General features: G+C 31.3%; 1 protein-coding gene across 6 annotated transcripts in view; it reads left to right on the plus strand.

The window, feature by feature from the left end:
• Positions 1 to 14,914, plus strand: part of LOC143041872 (uncharacterized) — a 35,966-nt gene extending 21,052 nt beyond the window's left edge. For 4 of the 6 annotated variants that reach the window (XM_076214001.1, XM_076214002.1, XM_076214000.1 and 1 more), the window contains 11 exons: positions 4,551 to 4,742; positions 4,972 to 5,138; positions 6,266 to 6,339; positions 7,585 to 7,658; positions 8,223 to 8,452; positions 9,330 to 9,481; positions 11,296 to 11,466; positions 12,296 to 12,378; positions 13,056 to 13,163; positions 13,985 to 14,128; positions 14,746 to 14,914. In XM_076214001.1, coding sequence (XP_076070116.1) covers positions 4,551 to 4,742; positions 4,972 to 5,138; positions 6,266 to 6,339; positions 7,585 to 7,658; positions 8,223 to 8,452; positions 9,330 to 9,481; positions 11,296 to 11,466; positions 12,296 to 12,378; positions 13,056 to 13,163; positions 13,985 to 14,128; positions 14,746 to 14,886 — 1,536 coding nt within the window. In that variant the 3' untranslated portion in view covers positions 14,887 to 14,914. Of the gene's footprint in view, positions 1 to 2,166; positions 2,232 to 2,507; positions 3,231 to 4,550; positions 4,743 to 4,971; positions 5,139 to 6,265; positions 6,340 to 7,584; positions 7,659 to 8,222; positions 8,453 to 9,329; positions 9,482 to 11,295; positions 11,467 to 12,295; positions 12,379 to 13,055; positions 13,164 to 13,984; positions 14,129 to 14,745 lie in introns of those variants that run through there. The other 2 variants (XM_076214005.1, XM_076213999.1) reach the window with 2 other exon arrangements.
• The last annotated feature ends 302 nt before the right edge of the window (positions 14,915 to 15,216 follow it).

Consider the following 15,216-nt stretch of genomic DNA (forward strand, 5'->3'; position numbering starts at 1 on the left):
TTTATTGCATATTATGAATATTAAGAAATCAATACAATTATAAGACTCTCAAACATAAAAATAAAACGACAGATATGAAACAAAATAAAAAGAAAGGAAAAATGAAGACGGTGCATGTTCATAAAATTGACAATACCTTAAATGATATAGTACCATAGAACGAATACTAGCCAATAAATAGTCCAGATGTAATTGTTATCAGATGGTATATAAGAGTTAAGTCTCGTTTTATTTGTTTGATTTAAAAATATCATTCACTATGAATGCTAAAACTTTGTCAATAAGAGGAATGTTGATGGTTAGGTAAATACTGTGCAATAATTTCAATCGTAACCGATATGAGCTATGCTATTTGAGTTTTATTTAATTGAAAAAAGAAGTGATATAATACTGGAAATTAGATGCTTTAACATTTAACTTATAATTTATTTTTGAATAAACAATACGGTAGCATAATTGTAAGTGTAATATAAATGCAAGTACAAGATCACTGGCTATCGTGCAGTTTCTTTTGTCAATTTGCAGCCCATCAGCTATGCCTTCGATCAAGTGGTGATAATCCAAAATTATGCGATAATTTACCTGGTCGTAGCAAAAATATTGAAAGTGAAATATAGCCTCTTCACAAATGAACAGCATGGTCGATCTTCACAATTATAGTTCAATTTCTGTGTTGTGGACAAACAGGTTCCATAACCACTTTTTAAAGAATATGACTGTTGAATAAAATCAAATAATTGGTGTAAATTAAAACAAATATGTGTTGGTTTAAAGGTTATTTGCATGTTTTTTTCAAGTGAAACCACTTCAACTTTTTTATCTTATGTTATAAAGTCCCCAAACTACATATTTACGTTGTTTTTTTTTTTTTTTGGTTTAAAGCATTTGTTAAATAGTTATACTATATTCTAAACATTTTATATAAGACGGAAAAATGTTCATTACTTATTAATGCAATTATATTCATTATCCAGCTCACCTGGTCATACTGTCTTCTCCCACTTTGAATCATCTTATATCGTGCTCACAAAGATATATGATAACAGTAGTTATATTTCTATATTCACCAAACTTTGACGGAAGGCTTTCTTTTTAAATGCATCTTCATTTAACTGGAGACTGATATAAAAAAAAGCATGGCAGATTATTTGACAAACTTCATCAATCTTTTAATCTGAAACTACAAGAGGAAATGTCTTAAAACATGAGGGGAATGATTAGTGGATAAATTGATCAACCTCCAATATTTAATGTCGATCGAAGCGGGATTCTTGGTACATTATAGACTATGCAAAATAACTTTTTCATAGTCTTCTTTGAACTACTTGGTAAATTTTGATAAAATTACAGGAATGGTGTATGGAAGGTTATCAGCAAATGATCACTTCTTGTTTCAATCGGACGAAAAGAAATTTTTGACTATAACTTTTTGTATAAGGCGAGAGTGTGGCGTAAACAACACCATTCAAAGCTTAATTTATATGATGCAGGTTAGGGGTAAAACTACTATTCGGGTACTTATGGGCCTCTCTCTAAATGTCTATAAACTCTTCATAGATACCAGAAATGAAATTTTATATTTTGCATCTACAATAGAGAATAGAACTAAGCCAATATTTTAACTTTACACTCTAGGGGATGTGATGTTTTGTAGTATGATTTTTAGAAATATCACGATTTTAGCTTAATTGAAGCAAAGTAAATACAAGTTAAATAAAATAATTATATAGGTTGCATCTCAACAGTAGATTAAAGCGTGAGATTTGCAATTTTTTTCATCTTTAGATGTCATTTTTTTATATATATAAATAAAAAGGTGGCATCTATGCGGCAGGTAAAATAGATTAGTCACTTCTAATTTCTAAATTACCACTATTCAACTATTCAATTTCATTATCGTAAAGAATTGTTGTAAACATCAAGTATTTACTTTCGTTAATGTCCTTCTTTATGTGAACTTGATCGTTGACAAACAATATATTTATCGTTTATTGAATATCAACACCTTCGTAATATATCGAATAAAATCTTTGTACATAATTCGAATTACCTCGATAGCTTTGGAGTTTAAAGTTTAAAAAGAACAAACAATTTACCTGTATGAAGACAGATTGTCATCTTTGTGGCCATGAATCAATTGAATTACTTACATTTCTGTTCCACAGTGCTCTGATTATAACTTTTGAAAACTGTGATTTTTCATACAAATTTTTCACAAAACAACAATAAAGGTAATTATATATTTTCCAACTTAGGTTCAAATTGAATAAAGATTTTTTATATTAGATCAATATAAATTCAAGCGATTTACTGAATTTCAACTGGTGTTAAATCAATTTCTACAACCTTTTAACAAATAAGAAAACTCATAATAATAAAATCTAATTACAACCTTTTCTTTAAATTTAAATTCAATTCCAGTTTCTGTTGATTTCACAGTGTAAACAAATTCAAATAACTTCGTCCTGATAAATATTGATAGTTGTTATTCTATATAACGGACGATGTTGTCCTTTGTGCTGTCTTAGTATTGACGGATCAGCCAAAGTAGGCATTGTTCATTTACAGCTAAGTAGTCCAGCTGATTATTCCCATAAACCTTAGAATATACGGAATAAGGAGAAATCGCTTCGACTTTAAATGTATATCATGTATATATACAAGTTATTATCATGGATGTTACTGAATGGTGCGATATGATGTTCCACCAAAAAAGATTTAATAACTACTGTTTAAAAACGTGAAATCTTTTCTGACGGAAGTTCTGTATAGTCTTATATCGTGATATTGCAATGAAGTTTGAAGAACTAAGTACTTTGAGAACATCTTTTCTGCCAATTCGAAAACAATTGCCACTAGAACCTATAAACTCGGGTTCATCAAAACTTAAGGAGAATGGCAATACTATCTGCAACAATGTGCGAATGGTACGGTTTAGAAGCGATGGAATGTTATTTCCTAAACCAATAGTGTTTCATAATTTGTCGTCTTTCTTACCGGACATAAAACTACAATATCATGAATCGTCGCATATGTCTTTGTTTGAACAATATAGACAAAGTGGAATTATAGCATTGCTTATCAACGGTGAAATTGTTATTCGGAAACGAAGACATTGGAAGACAAAGCTTAAAGCGTCTAAATATTTCTATGACCCAATTAATAGGAGGATTTCAACCCCAGAGACGTTAATTGATGAAACCGAAACCGCTCCTATAATTGTCATTCAGGTAGGCGGACAATTACCAATGTGATTGACTTTTCATATTTTTCAATGTTATCAATTGCAGCATTTAACAATCAAGATGCATATGATCAGAAAAAAAACCTTTATAGATGTATGTACGCAATAAAAAATAGAGCTAACTTAACCCAATATCATTGAAGCAACTGAGTTTTTCTACCAAATGATAAGTGTATAATACAATTTCTTTAACTTTGAATTAAAAAGGATAACCAAACACTTCATAATTAGGTTAAAAAGATGACTATAGTAGCACATTTACTGCAGAATGTGTGATTTAGATACAGTTTAACAAAAATCATGATTTGGTTGTTCGAGTATCTATGGAACAAATAAGTTTTATTTGTTTAAGCTACAGCCCCATCATGCGTATCTCGTTTATTGTAGTCAGCATTTTATGCACCACCTACGATAGAAGATGGGCATTATGCTTTCTGGTCTGTACGTCCGTTCGTTCGTCGGTCCGTTCTTTCTTCCGTTCGTGCGTCCGTTCGTCCGTCTGTTTCGATTCAGGTTAAAGTTTTTGGTCAAGGTAGTTTTTGATGAAGCTGAAGTCCAATCAACTTGAAACTTAGTACACTTGTTGCTTATGATATGATCTTTCTAATTTTATAGCAAATTACACTTTTGACCCCAATTGTATGGTCCACTGAAGATAGAAAATGAAAGTGGGAGTGTCAGGTTAAAGTTTGTGGTCAAATAGTTTTTGATGAAGTTGAAGTCCAATCAACTTGAAACTTAGTACACATGTTCCCTATGGTATGATATTTCTAATCTTAATGCCAAATTAGATTTTTTACTCAATTTCACGGTCCATTGAACATGGGAACTGATAATGCTGCGGGTGTGGCATCCGTGTACTTTGAACACATTCTTGTTTTTAATTAATGTTTTAATTAAATTTTCATTGACCAATGTTTAGTTTCCTTTTGGACTGTTGTCGCCTTTTCCCTATCTGGTGTGATAGCGTCATTGAATACTTTTATTTTTTAAGAAATAGAACTAATATCTATTGAATGGAATGGACTTGATCCTAGGTATCAGGGAATAAACATTCTAATCCATTTTTTCAATCCGAACGTGTATACTCGTATAATATTCTGTGACTTAAAAAACAAATGTTTTGATTGTCTATGTATTAGTAGGAGATGACTTTTCGGTCTTTAAATGATTATTTGATTTCTGCCTTAAAATTTGAAGCTGTGCGTCGACTTCACCAATCTCTAAAGTTATGAAATTGAACAAAATGCGCTGTTTTGGGAATACTATGTAACCTAACTAATCATAATGTTTTTACTTATTTCAGCCTCTTGTCAGGTTCCGAAGGGCAGTTAAAAATGTACAGACTCTACTAAAAGCTACAGTTATAAACAATGGACAAAACTCTCGCAATGAAGGCAAACTGTTTTCCTGGGCACAAGACTTCATGTCTACTCGTCGTGAGTTTGAGATGCATGGATTAAGTTTCGATCCAGCAGACTATAAAGCAAGACGAGAAGTAAGTGGCCTTTGAATTCAAATAAAAAAAGTATGCTCACCTTAACAATGATAAAGTTAATATAATTCATATTTTAGGAAGTTTCCTCAGTACTTCTTATCTAATACATTCATTTACTAATATTCAAAGTTCTTAAGCTGAATAAGAAACTGAGAACAGATAAATATTGTATGTTTCACATTAGATAAATAAATTTCCGACTATTAGTATAAATCACGATTCTATGCAGGCATGTCTCAGCAACGAAGCAAAGACAGTGTTGTCAATGGACCCTGACGAAAGAACAGAGGATCACTTAAAAATTGCACTTCTAGCGTTGAACCAGGCGGTAAATGCCTTCAGTGAATTTCCAATCACCATGCAGAGATCTTTAGTTCGTGTCGGATGGTATGAACAGTAAGTCATTTTGTCCAGATTCTGATTAAAAATTGAATTTAGATTGTTCGTTTTAATGTTTTAAATTCGAATTAAAGGTGAAGTAGGTTAAACAACAACAGGTCTGAAATCCTTTACTAAAAGTGAATATTTAAAAAGAAAATGTTTTGATTTAACGTTAGTGGACGTAGCGCGCGTCTGGTGTATAAAAATATTTTTAACCTGTTACCTTTGGATGGCTATTATTCGTTTGTTTCTCTGTCATATGTTTTCTCCCATTGATCTGTTTATCTATTGTAACCCTGTCGTGTAATGTTGTCATTTTAATGTTATAATAAACACTGTCATTAAAGCGGGAGGTTTGGCATGCCATACAACCAGGTTCAACCCACCATTTTTTCATAAAATGCCCTGTACCAAGTCAGGAAAATGGCCATTGTTACATTATAGTTCGTTTCTGTGTGTGTTACGTTTCGGTGTTGTGTCTCTGTTGTGTTGTAGTTCTCTTTAATTTTATACGTTTCCCTCAGTTTTAGTTTGTAACCCAGATTTGTTTTTTTCTCTATCTATTTATGAATTTTGAGCAGCGGTATACTACTGTTGCCTTTATTTACGTCATTTAAAAGTCTCGTATAAAACACAAAAATCAATGTTAAATGGCGACTGATTCGACCAAAGATTTAATATTTTATTCACTAATATCCAAAATTTGAATTGTTTTTATATTTACCGAAAAAGAATAGCACAATTTAGGTTACAGTAGACGTTCTATTCTCATAAATTGATCGAAAAGATACAAATAAAATCATAAAAAAATAAATGGCATGATATTAGCGCATAAATGAGGAAATCGGGTACGTCGACAAGGCAAATTTTAAAACAAAACAGCAGAAAAAAAATCACCCCAAAACACTTTATAGCTTTTGTTCGTCCGAGACTCTTTGCTGGATTCCCTTATCAGTATCTCACAAGCCTAAACATCGAAAAGCTACGGATGCCACGTTAGGAGCTCTATAATCAATAAGGACCAAAACAGAATATCCGAATTCACCAATCGTAAGCGTCTCCTATATTGAATGATACCATCCGAAATTTCACGTTTAAAATAAATAATTTTAGTGTTATTTTTGTCATATAACTGTTTACAGCTTTGAAGACAAGCGTGTAATTATTAGACAAGGACATATGGCAGACAACTTCTACTTAATCATCTCAGGAACAGGTAATTATTTGACCTATGATACCAAAGAGGGGGATATCAAGGTGCTTAAAGTAAAGGCGCCAGATGCCCAAGAGAGAATCAATCCGTACAGTCAAAAAGACCGAACATATCATAACATAACATTAAAACACAATTAACCGACTTCAAAACAATAATTTAAACCTAAATGTCAACAACATGAACCCAACAAAAAACGGGTTTGATCTAAGGTTCCTAGGAAGGGTAAGCAGATTTTATAGGTTTATAATATAATCGACAATAAATGTTAAAGACAAAAAAATATGATAAATACCTATGGGATACTAGTAATAAAAATGATAAGCCGAAAAAAAAATGAAAACAAAATGATGTTAATTAAATTCTACATCGATAAACGTTTAATATCAAGAAAGTGTAGTTGCAGTATGTGATTATATTTGTTTGAAATTATTGATATTAATCAAATAAATGCTTTTGATAACGAAGAACTTTGTCCGTATTTTCAGTACAATATCCCATAAAAGTTTTTATACCGTTTATTGAAATCCTTTTCTGTTTGATGAGTTGATCTTGACAAACGTCAACAAAATTTTATCAAAATAAAGATTTCTTTGTTAAGAACATAAAGACATCAAGATAGTGAATTTAGTTTTTCTATTAACACAAATATCTGCATTTACTTTTCTAAATTTGTCGTCACTTCGTCTTTTTAACTTTTGTGATTTTTAAGTTCGGAGGGTTAAATGATTGTGTGGGAAAAGGTTCAAATTGCTAAAACGATTTACGTTCTTCTAAAATAAGAAGGTAACTTCTTCTTCAATACATATTATTGATAATCCTTTATAATGATATCTAATTTTGCTTGCTTCTTGTTGAATATCAGCGAGTATTGCAGTAACAGAACATAACTTTAAATCTAACACTTTTTGTGAGTCATAAATAAAATTGAAAATAGAAATGGGTGAATGTGTCAAAGAGACAACAACCTGACCAAAAAGCATTAAAAAGCCGAAAGCCACCAATGGGTCTTTAATCATATATGTGTGTAAAATATTACAATGTAAAAATAATATGATTCTGTTTCTTTTTTTACAAATAAATATTCCGTATCAAAATATATGCATAATCAAGTTAATGTCACAAATATAACAAAGATTTCTCACACAGTCGTATATATGGTGTTCAATAAAAGTAAGGACATGTTTTAAAGCTAATCAATTGGTTTTTTTTAACGAATCAATTAATCAAGCTTATCAATTGTTTCAGCTATTGTAACTATTATGGATACGGAACAAAGTGTGCGGACAGCAGCCGTTCTGACTAAAGGCAACAGTTTTGGGGTAATCAGATACTTTCAAGAATTGTAAATATTAGTACCATTCATGTGATCATTCTATAACTATTAATTTTACTATCAAATTTAATTCGCATCTTAACTATTCCAAAGAAGTTGTTATATGGATGATATAAGAATGAAAGATACCAAGTACTGACGGACTATTTCTTATTGCTTATTTTCATATTGTGTACTAGAAAGGAATTTGCTGAGTGTAATAGTGGGTTCTAGATTTCAGCAATAGATTAATCTAGCTGTTTTGACAATACCTGTCGAGTCCTCTATGTTTGTCAGCCTCGTGCTTTATTTTGACTTTTTAAAAACTTTTGTTAATTCAAGCGTCATTGATTTGATTTGTAGACAATACGCGCGTCTTGTTTACAAAACTGTAATTCTGGTATCTGTAATGATATACTTTCAAGAATGAGTTCCGCATAAACCAGAAAAAATGTTGTTACATTTAAAAGTCTGAGAGAGGAATGTACAATGAAACGAGATCCCAAATAAAGATAATTTTCAAATTAGATACTGCATATAGACAATTATTGATAATTGTTTATTATTACAGGAGTTAGCTTTAATGCACGGATCAAAGCGAACAGCAACAGTCACCTGCAAAAACAGTGTAGAACTATTAGCTGTTGGAAGAGACGACTTTATAGATATATTTATGCCAATTACCAAAGATCAAGAACCAGAACATATACGCTTCCTCAGATCCATTAACATACTGCATGGATGGCCAATAGAATGTCTTCCTTATCACGATCCAAAAATATGCTGCTTTACATTTTTCAGGTACAAACATTTTATATTCTCAAGAACATGTTATCCTCAGTTGAAAAAAATTAAAACTAACACGGGTCTTTCCGTGCTATTTATAATATTCCTTTTTTCGTTGTTATAATTGTTGTTTTGAAAGATCTATCGTTATTTATGTCGATACGGATGTTTTGTAGTGTAAGATTGACTTCTAATACATATCTATTGTTATATATTCATCTTCTATCAATATACCAGTCAGCGAAGTGTGTAATTTTGAAAATAATCGTATATATATATACCAACACATTGATAAACAAAAATGTTGAAAAAATGCACTTCAAGATCTAATGAAATGGAATCTTCTACGTAGTCATAATTATGATAAAATGAAAAGTCAACTACATGTACAGTAGCAGTTAAATATTATTGAGATGTAGTAAAAAAAGGAAAATAATTACTTCAAGGAAATTTCAAAATAGTGTCTTATCAAATGTCAAAATCAAAAGCTCAATACGTCAAACAAATGGTAAAACATGGTGGATTACATCTGGATTTATCGCTAGCTAGACCTGACTATGGGAGTTCGAATGACGTAAGTATTAGCATTGTAAGGTCACACTTCATAAAAAATGTAAGAAAACATATAATCGGTTGAAAAAGGCACCGCTATGACTCACTCAAATACGATAACCAACGATTAAATAAATGACAAAACAATAAACGACAAACAAATATGACAGTCGGTATCCGACAACTGCATATTGATATGATCGCTAATAAGAAAACTAGACAATTTTTCTATTGAAAAGAAAATGCTATATTTTTTTTTTATCTATTTGAATATTTCCATGTACATGTAATCTTGTTTTGCCTCCTTAACATATTGTCTTTTATATTTTTATTATTTTAGACGAGGAGTGTTGTTATGTAAAGATAGCAATAACAGTGAATGGGTTTACATAATCAAAACAGGCAACTGCAGAGTGTTAAAGAGCCTACATCCAACCAGACCTACAATTCCTATATCTGAACATGATATCAAAAATTCTCACGATATTATAAGTAAGTTCTTCGGTTATACATCTTATTTCATTCAAATAAATTTCTCTGCATTACAAGGTATAATTTTTTACATTCGAACAAGTCAGGACATGCACAATTATTATGACAACACATAAATATTCATTTAAAATCTGCCTCGTAGCTAACTTGAACAGTTTTTAGAATATACTATTCAATAAAAGTAACAATACAAAAGTTTGAATTCAAATTTATCATAAAATATGATAAATAAGGGGAAAAAATAAAAGTATCCAATGAAAAACATTCATTTGCAAGCAAATGCACATGATTAAAAGAATCTGTACAAATTAGAAAGTGAGAAAATATCGTAATATTGAACACGGGGTCAAATTTGGTTTGCGGAAAATGATAACAAAAGTCGGCCCTTTATTTGGAAGATGAGAATGAAGTATTCAAATATCTGTAAAGGCATTCAAAGTTATAAGCAGACCATGTTTAAGTTTCAATTCTAATATGACGTCCTTATTTCGCGTTGTAAACAAAGCCGTGTTCTAATGAGCACAACATATGTTTGACACATGCGCACAAACTTATTGTTTAAATTAACGTTATTTCCATCGTTATCCTTTAAAATATATACATTTAGGCAGCTAACGTAAACTTTTATAATATATTTTTATGAAACAACATATATTTGTCCTGCTCGTAGTTTTTAAACTTATCAAATATGAAATGCAATGCACAGACTCCTCGAGGAGGAAACGGGAACAGCCAAACATTTTTACGGTAATTTCGTACTCTTCGACCTATAAAAATACTGTATTTGTCCTATTAGAATCGAAATAATTCCTTCATGTAATGCTCTATGCTCCTTTTAACATGGGTAGGCATTATATTTGACCACATTTTACACCTCGCTTAGTACGCTCAGTGTTAAATATCGACAAATATAATGCCTACCCATGTTAAAATGAGCATAGAGCATAACATGAAGGAATTATTTCTAAAGTTTCAAGTCCTAATAACGATTTTTGAATTTTTGGGAGAGAAAAATCAAAAAAATCGCGTTTTTGCTTTATATCAATGGTTTTGACATTAAAATAACACTCTGCAAATATTAGACCAATTGGGCAATTATTTACCTTGGTACATTATATCCAATTCAATTATATATGGGAAATGTATTGCCTTGTATTGTTTCTTGTGTTGACTAGTATAATTAACTTGGAATAAAACTAATAAAATGCTAGGAATATTAACAAAATATTGATATAAACGATCACATTATGTAATACAAATATGAGCTTCAGTATATGTACACATTGATGAATGTGTTTGTTGATAATTGAGTTTCATAAATAATGTATAGCATGAATGGATACCAAGGCATAGCATAGCATTTACAATTCTATAAATAAACTTCCCTCAGTTACTTGTAGCTAACAGCAAGAAAATTTTTTCTAATGGTAAAGATGTTTCAAACCCCTCAGCTTCAATTTATACATGTTATATTAGCCTTATTTTCTCTTACTGATCATCTTAGCATTTTAGTTATATATCACCTTTATGGAATATCAGTATCACAGAACACCACAGATCTCAATTTTCTAAATAATTTTACGAGTTTATTACATTACCGAATATTTACATACAATGAAAACCATGTTAGATGTTATTAGGGGTGCATAAGTTAATCCAGTTTCTTGAACAAAATTGATGACATAATAAATGAACTTACATTCAAACAACTTAGAAGATGCATGAGAAATATTAAGTTTTAAAAGTGCACAAGATAAGTATATCTGACAAAAATTATGGAAATATATTTTGATATTGATATTACATCTTTTCAGAGTTACCCCCATTAATATCTCCACGGTCGATATCGTCGTGTAATACCTCTGTGTCAATACAAAGTTCGTTATCACACACCACACACTTATCTTCGGCGTCGCGGAAAAAGAAACGACGACGATGTACTGTAGACAGTCTTATACATATTTTACATAGTACCAGCGACAGTCGTAAGTATATAAGTCAAGTAAATGAGTTTTAGTTCAAATACTAGTTCAATAGTTACATTTTTAAATGAAAAGCCTGTAACTACAAACCGTTCAGTCTTTTTAAGAGTTTAAGTTGTTTGTCAATTATGTTCATGTTGTAAGCTCAGTAAAAAATTGAAAACAACACGTTTAATAATTTATATGCTTTTCTGGATTTACCTATATCAGGAACGCTCAAAGCCAAACATTTGAAATCCGAGTAAGTATAAGTACCGAAACCGTTGAAGAGCTATATGACAAAAATACCTAAGACTATAGCCAAAAGCATCTAAAGTAAACTTTGCCACAGTAATCTGCAAGCAAATAGTCTGTATGTACTGAATTTACCGCAGTGAAAAGGCTTAAAATGACTTTATATTTCATTGTCTAGATTTTTCAGAGCTTTTCAGATCAAAATGGCTCATTTATTTCAAACTAGATACGGTATACTGTTTCTCTGTTGCTGATGACTCATGGTCAATTTTCCATACAGAAATAAAACTTATTTTTGATGAATTAGTTTATAGCAATTATATAATTAAACCTGTATAAAGCTGATGTTTTTTAAGCCTCCAATACCTAATAACGTGAAGAACTTAAAACGTACAGACAAATACATTTTTTCATAACACTTTGCCTGTTTTCTAAATTGATCAACTGAGAATTCATTAGAATGCGAAAAAGAAAATAACCTGTAGGTCCGGAAATACTATATAGAGTAAGTTAAAGATGTTCAATGTATGCATATACTCGTTCAAAAAGTATCCTTTCAATTAAAACAAAACATGTATCCTTTGCGTCTCCTTTTCAGCTCATCTCAATCTGGAAGAACACAAAAAGGAAGTAGAGATGTTATATGACAAACTGCATAACAATTTTGATCGACGTGGAAAGGTGACACTTTATTGTAATTTGTTCAATTCAAAATTCGTCATAATCTTTCAAATCGTAACTCTAAAGTGTTAAAGGTTATAAACTTTGCCTCCACTTTTCATATTTGGTATAACAGTAAAACAAAAAGGAAATCAGATGGAATTTTAACGTCCTATAAAACCACTCTTATACATAGGAAATATATACCTTTTCTTTTCGGACACTTTTTGCAAATGAAAGCAATTGGTGCATGTCACACCCCTGTCCTTGGTTTAGTGAAATATTAGGCGTACGTCTTCACGTTGACCCTGACAATATTTGACAGTATTTAGGACACTATATTCGAATAATTTTCATTTAATGATGTGTAAATTTATTGCATTTTGTTCAAAGCTATAAGCTAAAATCAGGACAATGATGTTTTTGTTGTTGTTATGAATTTGAATTTCATCCTGGGAGTCTTGGTTAAATAACTTACTAAACGCTGGGTGCTTTGTTGGTGCTGAAGATCGAACATGAACTAGTTGTTCCCATTTAAACATAAGTTGTTAATATTTTATTTTGTGGATAGAAGTCTCAAAGCGACCAAACTAGTCTCGTTATTTGTTTATATCAGAAAAAGGACAAAGATACAGAAGAGAATATTTAAAAACAAAGCAGACATAGTACAATTACATTCTTTTGTTTTACACTTTCAGCGATATTCAAAAGTTTTTGAAAAATTAGATAAGAAAGTTGACAAAGAGAACATAGTTGAAGAAAAACTGTTTGTTCAAATACAGAACCTAGGTCCAAAAGACGTTTTCGTAAGTTGTATCTGTTAATTAGAAATAAACAAAAACGTCAAGTACAAGTTTGTTCTGAAGTACAAGCTACTGGACATGTTTGATACCTTCGGGAACTATGGATTTAGTCAGGAATCGAATATGAACAAGGGAACGAGAGTTGCCTTTCTTTATACAGAAAATTGAAAACATTTATAATCCTTTATCAGAATTGTAATGTGTGGATAATGTATTGCATTGCGTATTAGAGATATCAATACTTTCACTCAAGTCGAAAATATTTGAAAGGAGGATCAGATGGCTGCTTCAACTGATGGACATAAAGTGATGCAAGACTTGATAGTATTAGCTAATACACCTTATCGCTATTTGTCCGCCATTACTGGACATCACACAGGTTCCCGTAAAACTTTGATGTCATAATACTGTACAAAATATTAGACGCCACAATGGAAACGTGTTTAATCTATGAAGCCAATAGTTCAAGTAGGAACAGCGATAAGGTGTATGCATATTATAACGTTCAATTAAATCGTGAATGCAATACACTTAGTGGTATTACAAATATAATAGAAACAATTTGACATGTTAATCGTTAATCGGATAAGGGCAGAGAACAAACGCCTCCGGGTGCGGGAATTTCTCGCTACATTGAAGACCTGTTGGTGACCCTCTGCTGTTGTTTTTTTTTTGGTCGGGTTGTTGTCTCTTTGACACATTCCCCATTTCCATTCTCAATTTTAAATTATTTTAGATATTACTTTTCCTTTTATAAGTTATGATTTAGTCCAAGTTTATGGTCGTAACAAATGTTAACGAAAAAATGTCATTTGGTTTTATAGGGATTGGAGCAGGTGGCGTTTGGGATGATAGGCAATACAACAAGTACTATATTAGTATCAGATGGTGCCGAATGTATACTGATTAACAAGAAATATTTCCAACAACATCTTAATGACGAAGGAGCCAAACGATTAAGACGAACTGTATGTATGATAGTGTGATTGAAATCATACTTTTGTAGTTGATAATGTTATTTGAAGTGGAAAATATGTCTTTTTTGCAATTTATAGTATATATATCCAACAAATTATATTTCGATTTGCGTATGTGGTTTATTTTGGCTTCCAACATCACTGAAGAGACGTTTATTGTCGAAATGCGCATCTGGTGCAGAAAAATTGGTACCGATAATATTAAATTTGCCAATACCCACGAAATCAACAATAATTTGTATTCCACGATAGATAATTAATCGACAGTATTCAAATGCACATAGTTCCTATCGTTATGACTTTGACAAATGAAAACTTAACTATACAGATGTGACAAAATGACATCACTTTGATCCAGATGTTGAATTGATTATATAATATTAGATTAATTTAAGGATAGTAAGCGTATCTTTAGCTATTCCTTTAAGGTTCCTTCTGTTATAAACCTTCTGAAGTGTCCAAGTATGTTAGCCTCCCAACTTTCGGGGTATTTGGTTGGAGGTTTCTCGATAAAGGCGAATCCAGAAAAGCGCTTTCGGACGCACTCATTATTTTCCAGATGTATATTAAAGGGCAAATGATGACTCGTTGATTTTTTTCTTTTGTAGCTTCAACCTTTACCATCAGAAGAAAGCTTACAACAGAAACTTCAGGATAAAACAAACTGGGAAGCGTACAAAGCATTGACAGTCATTGATCAAATATTGTATAAAAGACAGGTTCAAAATACAGATTCTTTGTTCTACTGAATACTCAAAATAAATTGTTTTACTTTTAGAGCGAATCTCAATGTGCCAGCTTACTTTAAAGAGATGGCCTAGCAATAGAATACATGACTTTTTGTATAAAATGTATAGAAATGTAAATCATGATCAAATCAGACAAAAGGAAACCTCAACATATCATAGTAGTAGTTGCATTTTTACTGAAGCTTTACCTCCTTTTAATATGTTATTAATTACTTCTGTTTAGCATCGCTTAACTGAACTACATTACTTTTCATTAACCTGAAACAAACAAGAATGTGTCCATAGTACACGGATGCCCCACTCCCATTATCATTTTTTATGTTCAGTGGA

This window comes from Mytilus galloprovincialis, chromosome 8 (genome assembly GCF_965363235.1).
Source record: "Mytilus galloprovincialis chromosome 8, xbMytGall1.hap1.1, whole genome shotgun sequence".
In the NCBI taxonomy this organism is placed as follows: domain Eukaryota; kingdom Metazoa; phylum Mollusca; class Bivalvia; order Mytilida; family Mytilidae; genus Mytilus; species Mytilus galloprovincialis.